Genomic DNA, 13,699 nt, shown 5'->3' on the forward strand with positions numbered 1-13,699 from the left:
GGTGACTGAAGTCCACTCTCCGGTCGCGGAAGCTCGTCCCGCTTCCGCTTCCGACCGTGCCGACTAGCGTCCTGACCTCACTCCTTCGCTCCAATTCCATCCAACTCATGAAGACACAACACCTGCATTCAACGACGAGGTCTGCGGCCGTTGAACCAGAGGAATTGACAAAGATAAGCAACGTTCACGAAGCCACAGCCTTACAGCATCTCAGCGTCATCGATTGTTCCGTGATGCATCGGGCGATGTCGAACGCTACGTGATGTCGAGAGCCCCCGCCATTCGAGCGCACCAGAGCAGACCTGAGACGACACGTGAGCTACCCCAACACACCCGGCTGCTCTCGCGATGTGGCGACAAGCTCTGAAACAACACCAGCTTCGTAGCGACGGCCAAGAAGAAATGCTGTCACACGAAGGCACCGAAATTCTTGGCATGCCATCTCGTCCTGCTCCGCAAGCGTCCGCCAAAATATCCATTCCATCGCACACCACGACGAACGACCATGACGAAGAAGATAAGGCGAAACAAGTTTCTTTTGCTGCGATAGACATGAGACACAGCGCCTCGTTTGTGCTCARGCGAAACTTGAGCACCTGCATAAGAGACCACCGACGTCCAGTCCTGACTCCTGATGACTGTTTCAAAGCCACATCCAGTCGGATATGGCTCGATGCTGTCCCCAAAACCACAATATCATGATGAGTGACGATCCGAAGTTGGAATGTTATGGCCTGTGCTACAGAATCGTGCAGCGCACTATGTCTTCCATCGCTGACGAGCTCTGCAATCCTGGCGCTAGAAACATTTCGTACTATCGACAACACTCTATTCAGGTGACAGATAAAGTTCAGGTCAAGGCCATTCCTCAGTTCCAGGGACCATGAACTCCTCAACGCAATCCACCAAGCACAAGCTCCTCTCTCGAGCATCCGTACCATTCACCCCGTCTTCAGGATTGGTGTTCAAGATCTCGCCAACCTGCTCAAAAAGTTCGGCGCCAATGATGTCACGAATAGTGGTCCTATCATCACGTCTTCCCTGAATTAGCAAGAACCAAGCCTTGTGAGCCAGGATTCTCTCGAAAATCCCGCAAAATGCCTGGTGCGCAGCGGTCCATCTTTTCGAGTCCTTTCGCCAGCCCTGGAGTGTGTGCAAGATGTTATCAAAGTCTGCTGACCTGTCGACGCGGCGTATTATTTTACGCATCACATGATTCTGGAAATCTGCTGCACCGAACAAGTGGCCGAAACACCAGAGACTAACTAGCTCTGCTCCCTCAAAAGGGAGAGGAATATCATCGTAGTGCTTGATGGGTTTCCAACCTCGACCGCGTCGACCATGGTTGTGAAGTGCTTTCTTCAGCTCATCGCTGATGGTCGGGAGTTCTCCGTTTAGTGTCCATGAGAGGAACATGGCAGTAGGGAATTGGAAATCGCTCTCGAAGGTCAATGAATTATGTTTCTCAAGCATGTGGCGAAATTTCTTGGAGTTTTTTCGAAGCACTGACCGCGATGCTGCGATTCGAACTCCTGGCATTCGGGCGTCCGAGTAGAAATTCAGATAGACGGTATCGGGGTGTCGAAGGATTCTGCCGTCAATTAGTTGAGAGGTACGTTGAGAAAATCAAGGCTTGTTGTTGTTCTTACTCCTTGAGTTGGACTTGGAGGAGAGCGTTGACTCTCGCTGCGTGTGCATCCAACATCTCGATCGCCACGTCTCTTTCGGCCCAAGCTTCGAAAACATCATTGTCGTCTTGTGAGGGTTGCTGCAGGGCCTCTGTGTTAACCGTCGTGTCTGGGGCTGGGACTGATGAAATCAAGGGAGGTTCCTCCGATGGAYCGAGCTGGCCATCGTCGTCGTGGCTGATCAGCTCTTGTGAAGCAGAAATGTCATTGTCGCCTGAGCTGCTCTCAGGAGTGCTGGATTCTGGAACTCGAGTAGGATCACTCAAGGGCTGCTGATCATTCGTGGCACTGGGTGGGTAGTGAGCATTTGGAATGCCCTGGTTTGGCGCGACAACCTCAGGGATCGATGCAAAGACAGTCTCCTTTATTGGATCAACTGACTGATCTTGCTGTTGCCTCTGCGATAAAGGCGTATTCTGTGTGGAGGGGACTTCTTCAGCGTCATCAGCGTTGCGGAGTGGAGCTGCGGGAGTGGATAGCGTGGTTTGTGTGCCCGCTGATCGTGAAGAAGGGACCGGTGTCTCTATACATGCATGTCAGTATCAAGCAAGCGATCTCTGTTTTAAAACACATACCCGGTCTCTTGCCGGATTCGTCGTCGTGGTTTTGCTGCCTCATATCGTCTGCTCTAGCTTTGAAGGCTAGAATGAAAGGTCGGAAATACTTAACTCTTGGAGAGCAGACTCCGATGTGATTGAGAAAACGAAATAATTGAGAAGGATGCCCGCTCTTTAAGAACTGTAGTATACGGGAAAGGACCATGTCTCAGAGCTTCACTGCACCTCCGCATTCGAGAAATATCCATGAGTAGACAAAGCCCTCTGACAAGTGAGATCTGAGGCTCGAATGTGYATATCGCCAACGCGGGGGTTCGTCTCCTTGCGAGAAAGATCAACGCGATTCTATTCGGCCATCGAAAGTTCGATCGAGTAATGAGCAACTGGAAGTGGACTTTGATAGATTGAGACGCTACGAGCAGGTCTTTGGAGACGGATTGGCAGTGAAGTACGCTTTAAAAGCATCCTCCTGGGAGATAGTAAACATGGAGAGGTAGATTGATATTTGATAAGCGATGTTTGTGCAGTCAGACCCGAGTGAACTAAACGACTCTAACCAAGCTATGAGTAACCTCTCGTTGTCGAGGAAGGGGGAAAGTAACAGACGTGAACTAAAGCATATTCACAGTACATACTCTCATCGTCGAAGTAAAGATATCCAAACCAACCTAATGAACATCCCTCTCGATTCCGTCACCTTTGCCCTATAACAACACTGTCGCCAAAATTTGGAGGATCAGGGTTCCAGACTTGTCATCAAGCCTAAGGTTCAGGAACCACAAACTCCTCGACAGAAAATAGAACCACCCAGGCAAGCTGTCTCACGACCAATGTGCCCAAGTACTTCCCAAAGCCCGCCGCGCTTTCCAACTGWACGCCACTCGTCATGACTAGAATGCAGTTGAAATCAGTGCTCCGAGCTAAACCCAACTGTATAAATCTAGCCAAACGGGTCTAAGTACAAGCAAGCACCCAAAGAAACATCAACCCATATCCTGTCCTGATATCAACCCTGGTAATTTTCCATTCCCGTTCCGCTTCATCGTATCAACACCCCGTAGCACGTCAAAGCACCCCCGGACAGTATAGCAGCTAGTGCTCGCAAAGTTGCTGGAGCAACCATACTAGACGGACACCATGAAGTCCTCAACATGATTCATCAGACACGCGACATTCTCCACAATGTCCGACGAATCCTTGTGATCTCGGTAGTATGTCTTGAGGTAGTCGACCGCCTCGCCGAAGGCCGCAGGACCAGCAAGTCCGTGCAACGCATGAAAAGACTCGTAGCGCCGACTCTGCAGAAGAAACCAGGCCTTGTACGCCACCATTCTACGCAACATCGTTGTAGAGCCTCGTCTACCAGTCACGCATATGCGGTCAAGGAGGTCAAGAAGACAGCGCTCATGCATGCCAAACTCACTCTCATCGTCAAGAGTCTGGAGCAGCTGACGCATTATGGCATTCTGGAAATCAGGAGCCCCGAGAGACGCAGCGAAGTTCCACAAGGCAAAATGTTCTGCACCGCGAAAGGGAATTTCGCGGTCGTCGAGAGTTCTGAATGCACAGACTCGACGCCCGTGGGCGTAGATGGCTTTCCGGACGGGGGCGCTCAGGACGGGAATACAACCGAGGTCCATCCACAGCAGGAAGGCCTGCATTGGGACATACTCGTCAAGATCGAATTCCAGGCGAGGGCGACTGGTGTTTTTGGACTTTTGTAACGTTTTTCGGAAATAGCTCGAATGCTGAATGAGCACGGAGCGTGGCCAAAATACTTTCAGGTTAAGCACCGGATCTCAGCCGTGCTCGAAAGTGAGACGAACCGAGGTGTACTTCTGACGTAAACTGCTGCGTGTTAGCAATGATGTGCGCAGACAGGAGACGGGAGTACTGGGTCGAGCTTACTCATCGAATTACTGGTCGAACGAGATGGACGTGTCCGGCAACCCCCACGGGAAAGGGAGCTGCTGTAGTAACCACGCTGATGGATCAACCACGCCAATGGCAGCATCGTTTTCATCCCCTTCATCGTTATTGTGTTTCCCAGAACACCCGCCAAGAGCCGTCTCTGAAGTGTCGAAAGTTTCGAGGAAGTCAACGAAGTCGAGGCTTCCAGTAGAYGGAGTTGGTGAGAGAACAGGCATAGTCTCGACGCCAAAGATGTCGAGCTTTTCAATTGTAGAAAGTAGATGCGAAAGGAGCAGGATACGTTGAGCTTTTTGTACTGAATGCGAGATGTGTGAGAAGAGTGCGAGATGTGTGAGAAGAGGAAAAGAAAGAAGTAGGAGAGAAAATCTGGGTCTTTTGAAGCCATCAGAGCAGGTCCACCGTGTCTCAGAAGCACCCATGCAAAGTGTCTTACGACCGACGTGTGCAACATGCGCAAGTGCAGGCGGTTACTGGTCGTAGGACACTAAAGCACGCCACGACTTTGAATCGCGAGCCATTTGTTCGCAGCGCAAGGTGGATCGTACTGTCATTCCGGCGTGTCGGAATTCGTGCTTCATGTCTTGATCATTGCAAGCCCAGGTTTCTACCCAAGTCATTCCATCTTCCAGCTCGCAGAGGATCAATATTTCTCAGCTGGGCGAGCCATCCCTGCATCTCCTCCTTGTCCGCCAACATCTCATCCTTTGCTGAATCAGACGTCTGCTTTGCGACTTTGGCATACTGTGGTGCCAGTTCCAAGAGAGCCTGATAGATGAACTTGCAATCCTCTGCACCGTCCAGCATTTCCCTCACATTCTCCAATTCCTGTCGGAGGTAATGCTCTTTCTCATCATTCCCACAGGGATCCAAGATCTTCGGTTTCCGTCTACTCCCCTCAACATCATCCTCATCGACAACAGCACCGAGCAGGAATCTCCAGTAAGCCCACAGACTCCCATCATACGGATCCGTCCACAATCCCCTTGTGACCAACTCCCACTCGCCGTCCAAAACCTCCCTCCTCTCTCTCTCACCCGCCCGCCTCTCCTCCAATAATCTGGGCAGCACTTCGCCTCTACAATGCCACGCGGAATAATTGCTCAAATCCCTCCCAACCATCATCGTAGTATACGCAAACTCCTCTTCCGCCCGACTCTTACCCGTCAACCTCTCCAATTCCAGCACCACAGTCCTACGATATCCCCAGCCATGGAAATTCCTCCCATCCAGTCCCAGCATCTTCCCCACCAACCCCAATTCCCCCTCCCAGAAGCTCGTCGAGACATGTGTAGGCAGCAATTCCGTCGCTCGGGCCAGCAACCACGCGCGATGATTCCAAATCCAATAGCATTTCGGATACTGCTTCAACAGCGGGATCAGAAATCTCAGATCCTCCGCTATCAGCTGCGAGATTTCTCGTTGAGGGAGGGTGAGATGGGCTTGTTCCGCGGCGGCAATGTCCGCTTCACTGGGGGTTGAGGCATCGGGATGGGCAAAGGTGTGGGCGAGGAGTCGACGGCGGAAGTTCCAGACGGTGTAGTATTCCGGGTTGGTGGAGAGGAGGGCCGAGAGGAGGGAGAGGGTTGAAGAGGTGTATTCGCCGGCTCGGATGGCAGTGAAGACGCGGGATTCGAGCGATCTGTATTCGGATATGGTCTTTTGTTCTTTGGCGRGCGTTGCTGCGGATTTCTGGGATTGTTGGTCCGGTGCGGCGCGGGGAATGCCGTGCTGGRGGTGGTGGGGGCGGGGTTAGCGAGCTGGTTTCCTCTTCACCTTTTTGCGGTTTGCTTGCTTGATTGACTGATACATACACTGGCCATGCTCGAGTGGATGTTGTTATCGACTTTTAATGCGTGTGTGTCGCGGCGAGGTAAGGAAATGTGATGGTGGAAAGGGCACGCGTCACGCGATGATCTCAGGTCACTCACTTGCATTATTCCATCAGCTTAGTCGCGGAACGGAACAACAGCTTTTCCGAGTGCCCTAGTGCTCATCAAGGGCCGGGAGCAATTGAAGGGTGCCGTCCTACCCACAGCATGGCAAGATCTTATGCCTTGGTTTTCAGTATTGATGATTGTACGATAGCACGAATAAAGAAGACATCCTCTCGATAGGACGTTCTAGCTCTCCGAGAAGCTGTTCATGTTTTATACTTATAGGTGCCTCTCAGCGAGCGTTGCGCCGATTCATTATAAGGAGAGCTGGTGACAATAAGTTTCACCGTCCTTTAGATGTTATCAGCGCCCATAAAATCCGTCGTAAGCCTCGCTCATTGCATGAATGCGCATACAAGGACAAGGCGAAGGTAATGAAGAGTGTCAACTGATGATCAATTAGACTCTCATCTGTTCTACAGCCCTAGGAGCGTGAATGCTGCCGTCTTGCTGCTTTCTCGCGCCAGATCTCTGCAGGTCTTTCCCTTCGTATCCACAAAGTCTGGATCAGCTCCGCCGTCGAGAAGCGTAGAAGCAACATCTACTTTCCCTTGCGCAATAGCGTTGTGCAATGGGCTTCCCAGCCCTCGAGATCGGAGACCAAGAACCGACCACATCGGCGCAGTACCATCGTATTCGAGACGATGGAGTGGTGCACCTCGGTCCATCAACAATTTCACAACCTCACAAGCATCGTGTTGTCTCTCGACAGCCCAATGGAGGACCTGCCCGTGGTCGACATTGGCTCCGTGGGAAAGTAGTAATTCGATGACCTCTGGCTCTCCGAGAAGAGCAGCTCTGGAAAAGGCGTTATCATAGTTGGAACCAGCGTTTGGATTCGCCCCGTTCGCGAGAAACCATGTCACAAGGGTTTTGTTACGGACCGCATATCTGTAACCATAAACTTCTGCAAAACAACGGGGTCGAGGCCAAACTCACCCGAGAGCAGGCGGACCATCCATCTCCACCTGCTGGTCGATATCCCATCCATTCCAGAGGAAAGCGTCGAAGTTGCAAGGAGACCCGACAGTAATCGCGTCCTTGATCGGGAATGTCTTGTCGTGGCTCACGGCCAACAAAAGCGACATGATGTCGGACCTACTGTCATGAAGGGCGATAAGGAGAGCAGAAGTCGTTAGGTTTGACTGAATGGCTCCATCGTGGTCGAGCATCGCAGGCACATGATTCCATTGAGCGAGAAYTGTAAAGACGGTAAGGTATCGAGCCTTCAGAGACCGCCTCTTCCAGCTCTCCAATACTTGCCGAGGCGGAATCTGCATCTGACGCGATGAACTCCGACATCATAGATGTGGTCTGTGTATAGATGGAAAGACCGGCGTCGACCTTGCATGGTCATGCAGTGAGACAGAAGTTGTTGCCCTGGTGTGAACAGTGGATCGAGGACGATTGGCGATACGATATACGAGATCGGCTACCCGTGTCGATCTCCCGCAGTGACGCCGGGCGGCACACCGGCGCTGTTCCCCGTGTCAACAACCACAGCTGTTGGAAGGAACGAACGAACGTGGAAGTCACAACCAGCCCAGCCATAGGTACAGCAGCTCAGCGCTTGGGAAATGTGATTTCGGGACACTGGATGTCTGGCCTACCGCTACCTCTCGATGACACTCGATCGCTACAAGCGGGAATCCACCCGTAGTGTATTATTGGTGCTGTGAAGAGCAGTCGACTACACCATCTCTTTGCCTGCCATGCATATCTTGATGAGAGAGGCATATGACGAATATCTTGGTGGTGTGTTTTCTCACTGCTGCACTCAACGATGAGCTCTTCACTCGGTCCACGGAAATGTCGACATTGTGGGAAGAGTTGGATTGGCGGAAATTTGCTTGATAGAGTTTGAGGTGTTCATCTCTGCTGCACGCGCCATTCTTTCCGCTCAGCAAGGTTTGGCACTTTTCCACACTTCTCTCATCAGTCACATGCCTATCATTGCCTGCAAGTGGTCCCTCACCACCCACCGTCACCGTTCGGGACTCGCTCAGAGCAGTCCAAACATCTCTGATCCGACACTCACATGAAAGGAATCGATGTGGTACACCGACGATCGCACCTCCAGTCCGACTCTGAGCCATGTCAGTCTGTGTCGRAGCGCCATCATTGCAGAGTCGCAATTTGGAGAGGTCGAGGTACCTTGGAGACGTCGAAATATCTCTTCCCGAACATCCCCAGTAGGTTGCATGGCCATTCACTTCTCTCCTCATCCACTCTTCCCACCCTCGTCCGCACCAACAGCTGTCCATCACCCGGAAGACATCACGAGATGAAGACTTCGATGGATGTCCACGATGAGCCATTGATAGAAATCCTCCCAGGCCCAACTCTCACGGCCGAGCAAGAATTGAAATACGATACGCTTCTAGGACTGGCATCGCAATGGAATCAATCATTCGATGGTTCTCCGCTTGCTGAACACGAACGCCGATGGATAACGCGAGAATGTCTGATCCGCTACTTGCGAGCTTGCAAATGGATCACCGAGCACAGCCTCGCCCGCCTCAAAGCCACCATTCTATGGCGGAGAGAACAGCGAATCGATGATCTCACTGCCGAAGGACCCATGCTCGAAGAACTCAGTACTGGCAGGCTGATTCCCCTGGGTTACGACAAGACTGGACGCCCTTGTCTGTACTACAACCTGCTGAAGGATACCCCGGAATTGTCACATGTACACCTATCCCACCTCTTCTTCATGACCGAAAGAGCAATCGATATGATGCACCCCGGGGTAGAAAGCATCACCGTGATCATCGATCTCAGAGGTGCTTCGCGATCTCTCATGCCCTCAATGACCAAACTCCGCGCCTACATCGCCGCTTTCCAAGAACATAATCCCGAACGATTGGGATTAGCAATCCTACCCACTGCCATCCCGTGGTGGTTCAATAGCCTCTGGAAAATCATGCGATTGTTCATCGATCCTGCTGTCAAGAAAAAGATCAAACTCAATCGAGAAGCTAGTCACTACATTACAAAAGACCAATTATGGACYGATCATGGAGGAAGTCTGGATTTCGAACTCGATGATGATTACTGGGATGAATTTCTGGGGGAGGCGGGGAAGAGACGCGGGGAATATGTAAAGAGATGGGAGGCCGCTGGGAAGCGGCTGGGGGAATCGGAAGAGTACCTTAGGGGTGGAGGGAGATTTGATGATGGATTTGGGATCAATCTGACCATGGTGGCTTGTGTGATTGAGAATGAATCCTGCTAGAGAAGGAGCGGTCATTATGAAATGGTTGACGACGAAGGCTGCGCTCTATATGCTTCATCCCAGAATCTTTCTTGCGAACATACTCTCACTATTGATTGGAAAGTTTGATCCGATAGAGACCTCTCGAAAAGCTTGCTGGAAAACCGATGCAATTGTTCTCACACCATTCGACGAGAAACTGGAGAGAACATCCGGCCCTCAAAAGTATTAACTCCTATACCCCAAAGTCCAGTCGAGGTATTCACAAAAGTCGTACCTCACCGCAGCAGTGATATTCCAACCCAACACTGCACCTCAACGCAAAGAAACCCGATATCCCGAAATCGCAAAAAGGAATTCAATATCATAGAGCTTATCTCTAAACCCCTTCCGATCATTAGCCTCGTAGACCCCAAACGCATCCTCCCACATTCCCGACAAAAGCAAGTCTCRCCGGTAGTGAAAATTGGCCATCGCATCCTTCTGAATCGTGCGATGGGCTTTGACGAAGAGACGATGAAGTCTTTTGGAAATCGGACCTTTGTATCCGGGGACAGCCATTGGTGCAATGGAGTAATGTCCTGGATAATTGATTGATGGTAATTGCTGGCCGCCGGAATTGGGATCGAGATGAGTGGGAATTTGAGGAGAGATTTTATTCTGTGGAATCCATGCTCCTGAATCCCCTTTTTTGAAATCGCTCAGGAGAGATTCTCCCGCTCCGTATGTGACGATCATCATTGCGGGCATTGGATATTGTAGACTTGCGCGGGAATCGAGGTATCCCAAGGAGCATTTCCCGAGATGGCCGCGACCTTCAACGATGACTCCTGGATTTGGGTGTCGAACGTCTGTCAGAAGTGCACAGGTTGCATCGTCTAGACTTGCAAGCCATTTCTTTCCTTGGCGGTTGAATGTATGATTTGGGTCTTCGATGTAAAAGGTCGATTTGCTGTAGAAATGGGGAGCGTAGGCTGCGCGCACTTTGCGATTGATCTGTAGCTGCACGGGCGGTTTGTAGGTTGCGGTGATGCGACAGAGTGTGGTGCCGGTGAGGGGATTCATGGCCGTTTCATCGTACGTTATTACGTAGTGGACGATTTCATCGTAGAGTTCTTGGGGTAGAGTCTCGAGGCTGGCGCGCAGAGACTCGACGGTGGGAGATGGTGCTGGTGGAACGGTGTGCGAGGTTCTGGAGGAGAGGCTGGGGAACTTCTGCAGTTGGTGCTTCACTCTATGCAGGAGACTTGCACGTCGCTTGATTCCGTTGTCGAGTTGTACTGGTTTGCTTCCGAAACAGTTCGCCATCTTGTGTGATGCGCGCTGGCTGTGAGACGCTTGGGAGCTGCCAGCATCGAGAGAGATTCAGGTGTTCAGGTGTTCAAGTGTTCAGAGTTCCTGGGCGGGTAGGGCCCGTTGGTCGAGGTGCGACACAGCTGATAGTGATGGTGTTGAGAATGAATTCCCATTGTCTCATGGATTCACAGATTGACGAGGCGGATAGAATGCACGGACGGTCTGTCACATGCGTCGCCTCCACATCTTCCGAACTCCGGGACCAATTCACAGCTCGAGTGAATGCCCTCCAGGATTCCATTCCAACCTATTCAGTCTCAATGATCATGTCCTCCGGATGTTCACAGTCACTGCTGTATGTCTGCCTTGAGCATTCGCACCAAACTCCCCTGACACTAAATCCTCTGCGCGAAGAGTAAATCTGATCGCTCGAGAGACCGATTTGGTACTAGTATGCCCGGCCATCAGAAAGTTATGATATGATCCGCCTTGAGGGACTGGTTGCTCCCAGCCATATTCTCGCCACAGTAATGTTTCGTCCCAGGAAGCTGGCGTCAGATGGTAGCAGGCATGTGTCGTCTCACACTTGGGCGGCTCCGCGGCGAGACACTGAGGGACCCCAGTAGCATCAACTTCACCTCCCGCGCAGAAGAAATGGGTGYCGGCACTAACATCACAGTATGTTAAGAATGCSGCACCCGTCAAGACGGTGAAGTGATTCAATGTCTGGGACGCAATCTCGACTGTAAGATATTCGGCTCTCGAGGGTAGCCTTCATTCGCCAAGGTATCATGAGACATTTCCTCTACCACGACGATCGTCCGGCAATGAAGAGATGGAAGTCGTGCAGCTCATCTCATGCTGGACCCGCAGCATTCGGAGGGGACATCCGTGAGCGTAGGAGGGATGATGCACTTGTGACTCGAAGGTAGTTTGGACCTCATGTGAGGGATGTCCGCAGTATGAATCAAATGATGAAGTTGGGGAAAGATGCTTCTTGCCGCCAACCTTCGCCACTGCCTTTTACATGAATTTGCTCATTCGTCCCYAGCTTTCCTACCATCTCTTATCTCGATACTAACCGGTAGAATGGCTTCGCAGCGGGATCCGAGTGCATTATTACAACACTGTGAGCGAAATGCGACGGCGAGACAGCGCGGTCTTATGGCAGGCTCGTTACAGACGCCGGATCGCTTCATTGCTGGCCGTATTGATACACCTACAAAGCAAGCTCTACTACTCACCAAATCCCGAGACCGAAATCGAGCCCAATCCCCAATTTCAGATCCATTTGGCGCAACGCCATGTCCAGTTCGAAAAGCTCGAGTCCCCGGTGTTGCAAGCACTTCCAACGGTAGAGGAGGGCGGGTGACCAGTGGGACGAGCGCACCGCACTACACCGCAGACTTCCTCCGAAAATCCGGCGATGAAGGCAACACACACGAGAAAAGATTGGCCGTTGCAATGGATGTCGAACAGAGTGCGAGGATGCTCAAGCACAGCTCACCTGTATCGTCATCATCCTCATCTTCGCCTGATCCTCCTAGCACACCCCGGAAAGACAATGGCAAAAGGAGCAAGACTTTCTGGAACAACAGCGCCTGGGAGCAAGAGATCATGACCACACCCACCAAGAGCAAACCCAGAAAGCCGAGGCCCGTCCCCATCATCCCCTTCCGCGTACTGGATGCTCCCGCTCTCCGCGACGACTATTACTGCTCCCTCCTCTCATACTCGCCCGTCTTGAAGTGCTTGGCTGTTGGTCTTGGTCCGCATGTCTACTTGTGGACAGAATCACGCGGGAAGACACCGACTCACATGCCGGATTCATTGACATCTCATTTCGGATCGCATGTCACCTCACTCTCGTTCAGCTCACTCGATGGGGCGAGTGCAATTCTTGCCATCGGACGAGCTGACGGTCGCATCACCCTTTGGTCACCGCACGAGAGCGAGCCTCGCTTCGATAGCGAACAACCCAGTCCCATCTCCTGCGTTTGCTTCCGCCCCAATACCGTCAGGAGTGCGAGCATGCGGGAGCCATCAGAGAAGATCAACACAGAGGAGCTGCTTGTGGGAGACGAGGAGGGTCATGTTTACTTGTACTCTATTCAATGGCCAGGGGCGGATCAGAGAGACCTGTTCGATTGGCATGGTAGCATGACGCTCCTTGCGAAGATCGTGTGCCACACCCAGCAAGTCTGCGGTTTGGCATAGTGTGCTGGAGGAGACTACTTTGCCACGGGCGGAAACGACAATGCAATGTTTGTGTATGAACGCAGGCGTCTTCTTGTCAAGAAAGAAGGCCCTCGCGACAAATCATCCATTCATGTCCGCAATGTCAACATCAGTGGCACGACAGGCACGTCTATGACAGAGTCCGAAAGCGAGATCCCCACACTGTCGCCTGGCTCGGAGAAGCTGCTCATCACGATCGGTGCTGCTGTCAAGGCCATCGCTTTCGCACCCTGGCAATCGACTCTTGTTGCAGCAGGCGGCGGTAGCAGCGATCGTTGCATCCATTTCTACCATGTTCCATCTGGAGCTAAACTCGCAACGATAGACTGTCACGCTCAAGTCACGAGTCTGGTGTGGAACAAGAAACGGAAATGTCTGGCAGCAACGTTTGGGTTCGCACAGCCTGAGCATAAAGTGAGAGTGGCGGTCTTTGCTTGGCCGAGCTGTGAGCTCAAGGTAAGTATCCCCTGGGCTGGAGAAGAGAGGGCTCTGTGGGGAGTCGAATGGGAGGGCGGGTTGGTGGTCGCCAGCAGTGATGCAAGTATCAAATTTCATGAGATATGGGGTGAGGATATAGGGTCACGGGTAGGAGGTGTGCTGGGTGGAAGCCCGATATTGGAGGATGGCGTCAGTGGGGAGTTGGAGAGGATTGGATGCATCCGATAGATGGTCTTCGATGACTTGACCTAAGAACTTGACCGAAATTTTCCTACGTCCTAGTCTCTCAACCAAATATCGTTTCTGTGAGATGTTAGGAATTCGTACTTGTAGAGACCTTCATGCGAGCATAGTTCTGTCAGTGTTGTGGAAGCGATATCGTCAGTGCTTCTGATGGGTCAT

The 13,699-nt window shown here is 51.9% G+C and overlaps 8 protein-coding genes; 3 read left to right on the forward strand and 5 right to left on the reverse strand.

Moving 5' to 3' along the window:
- Window positions 1–1,645: 1,645 nt before the first annotated feature.
- On the reverse strand, window positions 1,646–2,306 carry RCC_06660 (uncharacterized protein; the record flags this gene model as incomplete). XM_023771923.1 has 2 exons in its annotated part: window positions 1,646–2,211; window positions 2,264–2,306. The coding sequence occupies 2 exons, from the start codon at window positions 2,304–2,306 to the stop codon at window positions 1,646–1,648; spliced, it is 609 nt and encodes a 202-aa protein (XP_023627691.1).
- Window positions 2,307–3,369: 1,063 nt separating this feature from the next.
- On the reverse strand, window positions 3,370–3,906 carry RCC_06661 (uncharacterized protein; the record flags this gene model as incomplete). The annotated part of the gene is made up of 1 exon (XM_023771924.1): window positions 3,370–3,906. The coding sequence occupies one exon, from the start codon at window positions 3,904–3,906 to the stop codon at window positions 3,370–3,372; it is 537 nt and encodes a 178-aa protein (XP_023627692.1).
- Window positions 3,907–4,762: 856 nt separating this feature from the next.
- On the reverse strand, window positions 4,763–6,111 carry RCC_06662 (related to geranylgeranyl transferae type II alpha subunit, putative; the record flags this gene model as incomplete). XM_023771925.1 has 2 exons in its annotated part: window positions 4,763–5,905; window positions 5,989–6,111. The coding sequence occupies 2 exons, from the start codon at window positions 6,109–6,111 to the stop codon at window positions 4,763–4,765; spliced, it is 1,266 nt and encodes a 421-aa protein (XP_023627693.1).
- A 416-nt stretch (window positions 6,112–6,527) lies between these two features.
- On the reverse strand, window positions 6,528–7,199 carry RCC_06663 (uncharacterized protein; the record flags this gene model as incomplete). XM_023771926.1 has 2 exons in its annotated part: window positions 6,528–7,002; window positions 7,051–7,199. The coding sequence occupies 2 exons, from the start codon at window positions 7,197–7,199 to the stop codon at window positions 6,528–6,530; spliced, it is 624 nt and encodes a 207-aa protein (XP_023627694.1).
- A 1,196-nt stretch (window positions 7,200–8,395) lies between these two features.
- RCC_06664 (related to PDR16 protein) lies at window positions 8,396–9,346 on the forward strand (the record flags this gene model as incomplete). The annotated part of the gene is made up of 1 exon (XM_023771927.1): window positions 8,396–9,346. The coding sequence occupies one exon, from the start codon at window positions 8,396–8,398 to the stop codon at window positions 9,344–9,346; it is 951 nt and encodes a 316-aa protein (XP_023627695.1).
- A 294-nt stretch (window positions 9,347–9,640) lies between these two features.
- RCC_06665 (uncharacterized protein) lies at window positions 9,641–10,633 on the reverse strand (the record flags this gene model as incomplete). Its single annotated transcript, XM_023771928.1, has 1 exon — window positions 9,641–10,633. One exon carries the CDS (start codon window positions 10,631–10,633, stop codon window positions 9,641–9,643), a length of 993 nt encoding a protein of 330 aa, XP_023627696.1.
- A 1,452-nt stretch (window positions 10,634–12,085) lies between these two features.
- RCC_06666 (uncharacterized protein) lies at window positions 12,086–12,838 on the forward strand (the record flags this gene model as incomplete). The annotated part of the gene is made up of 1 exon (XM_023771929.1): window positions 12,086–12,838. The coding sequence occupies one exon, from the start codon at window positions 12,086–12,088 to the stop codon at window positions 12,836–12,838; it is 753 nt and encodes a 250-aa protein (XP_023627697.1).
- A 45-nt stretch (window positions 12,839–12,883) lies between these two features.
- On the forward strand, window positions 12,884–13,525 carry RCC_06667 (uncharacterized protein; the record flags this gene model as incomplete). Its single annotated transcript, XM_023771930.1, has 1 exon — window positions 12,884–13,525. The coding sequence occupies one exon, from the start codon at window positions 12,884–12,886 to the stop codon at window positions 13,523–13,525; it is 642 nt and encodes a 213-aa protein (XP_023627698.1).
- Window positions 13,526–13,699: the final 174 nt, after the last annotated feature.

This window comes from Ramularia collo-cygni (assembly GCF_900074925.1).
Source record: "Ramularia collo-cygni strain URUG2 genome assembly, contig: RCC_scaffold10, whole genome shotgun sequence".
NCBI lineage: Eukaryota > Fungi > Ascomycota > Dothideomycetes > Mycosphaerellales > Mycosphaerellaceae > Ramularia > Ramularia collo-cygni.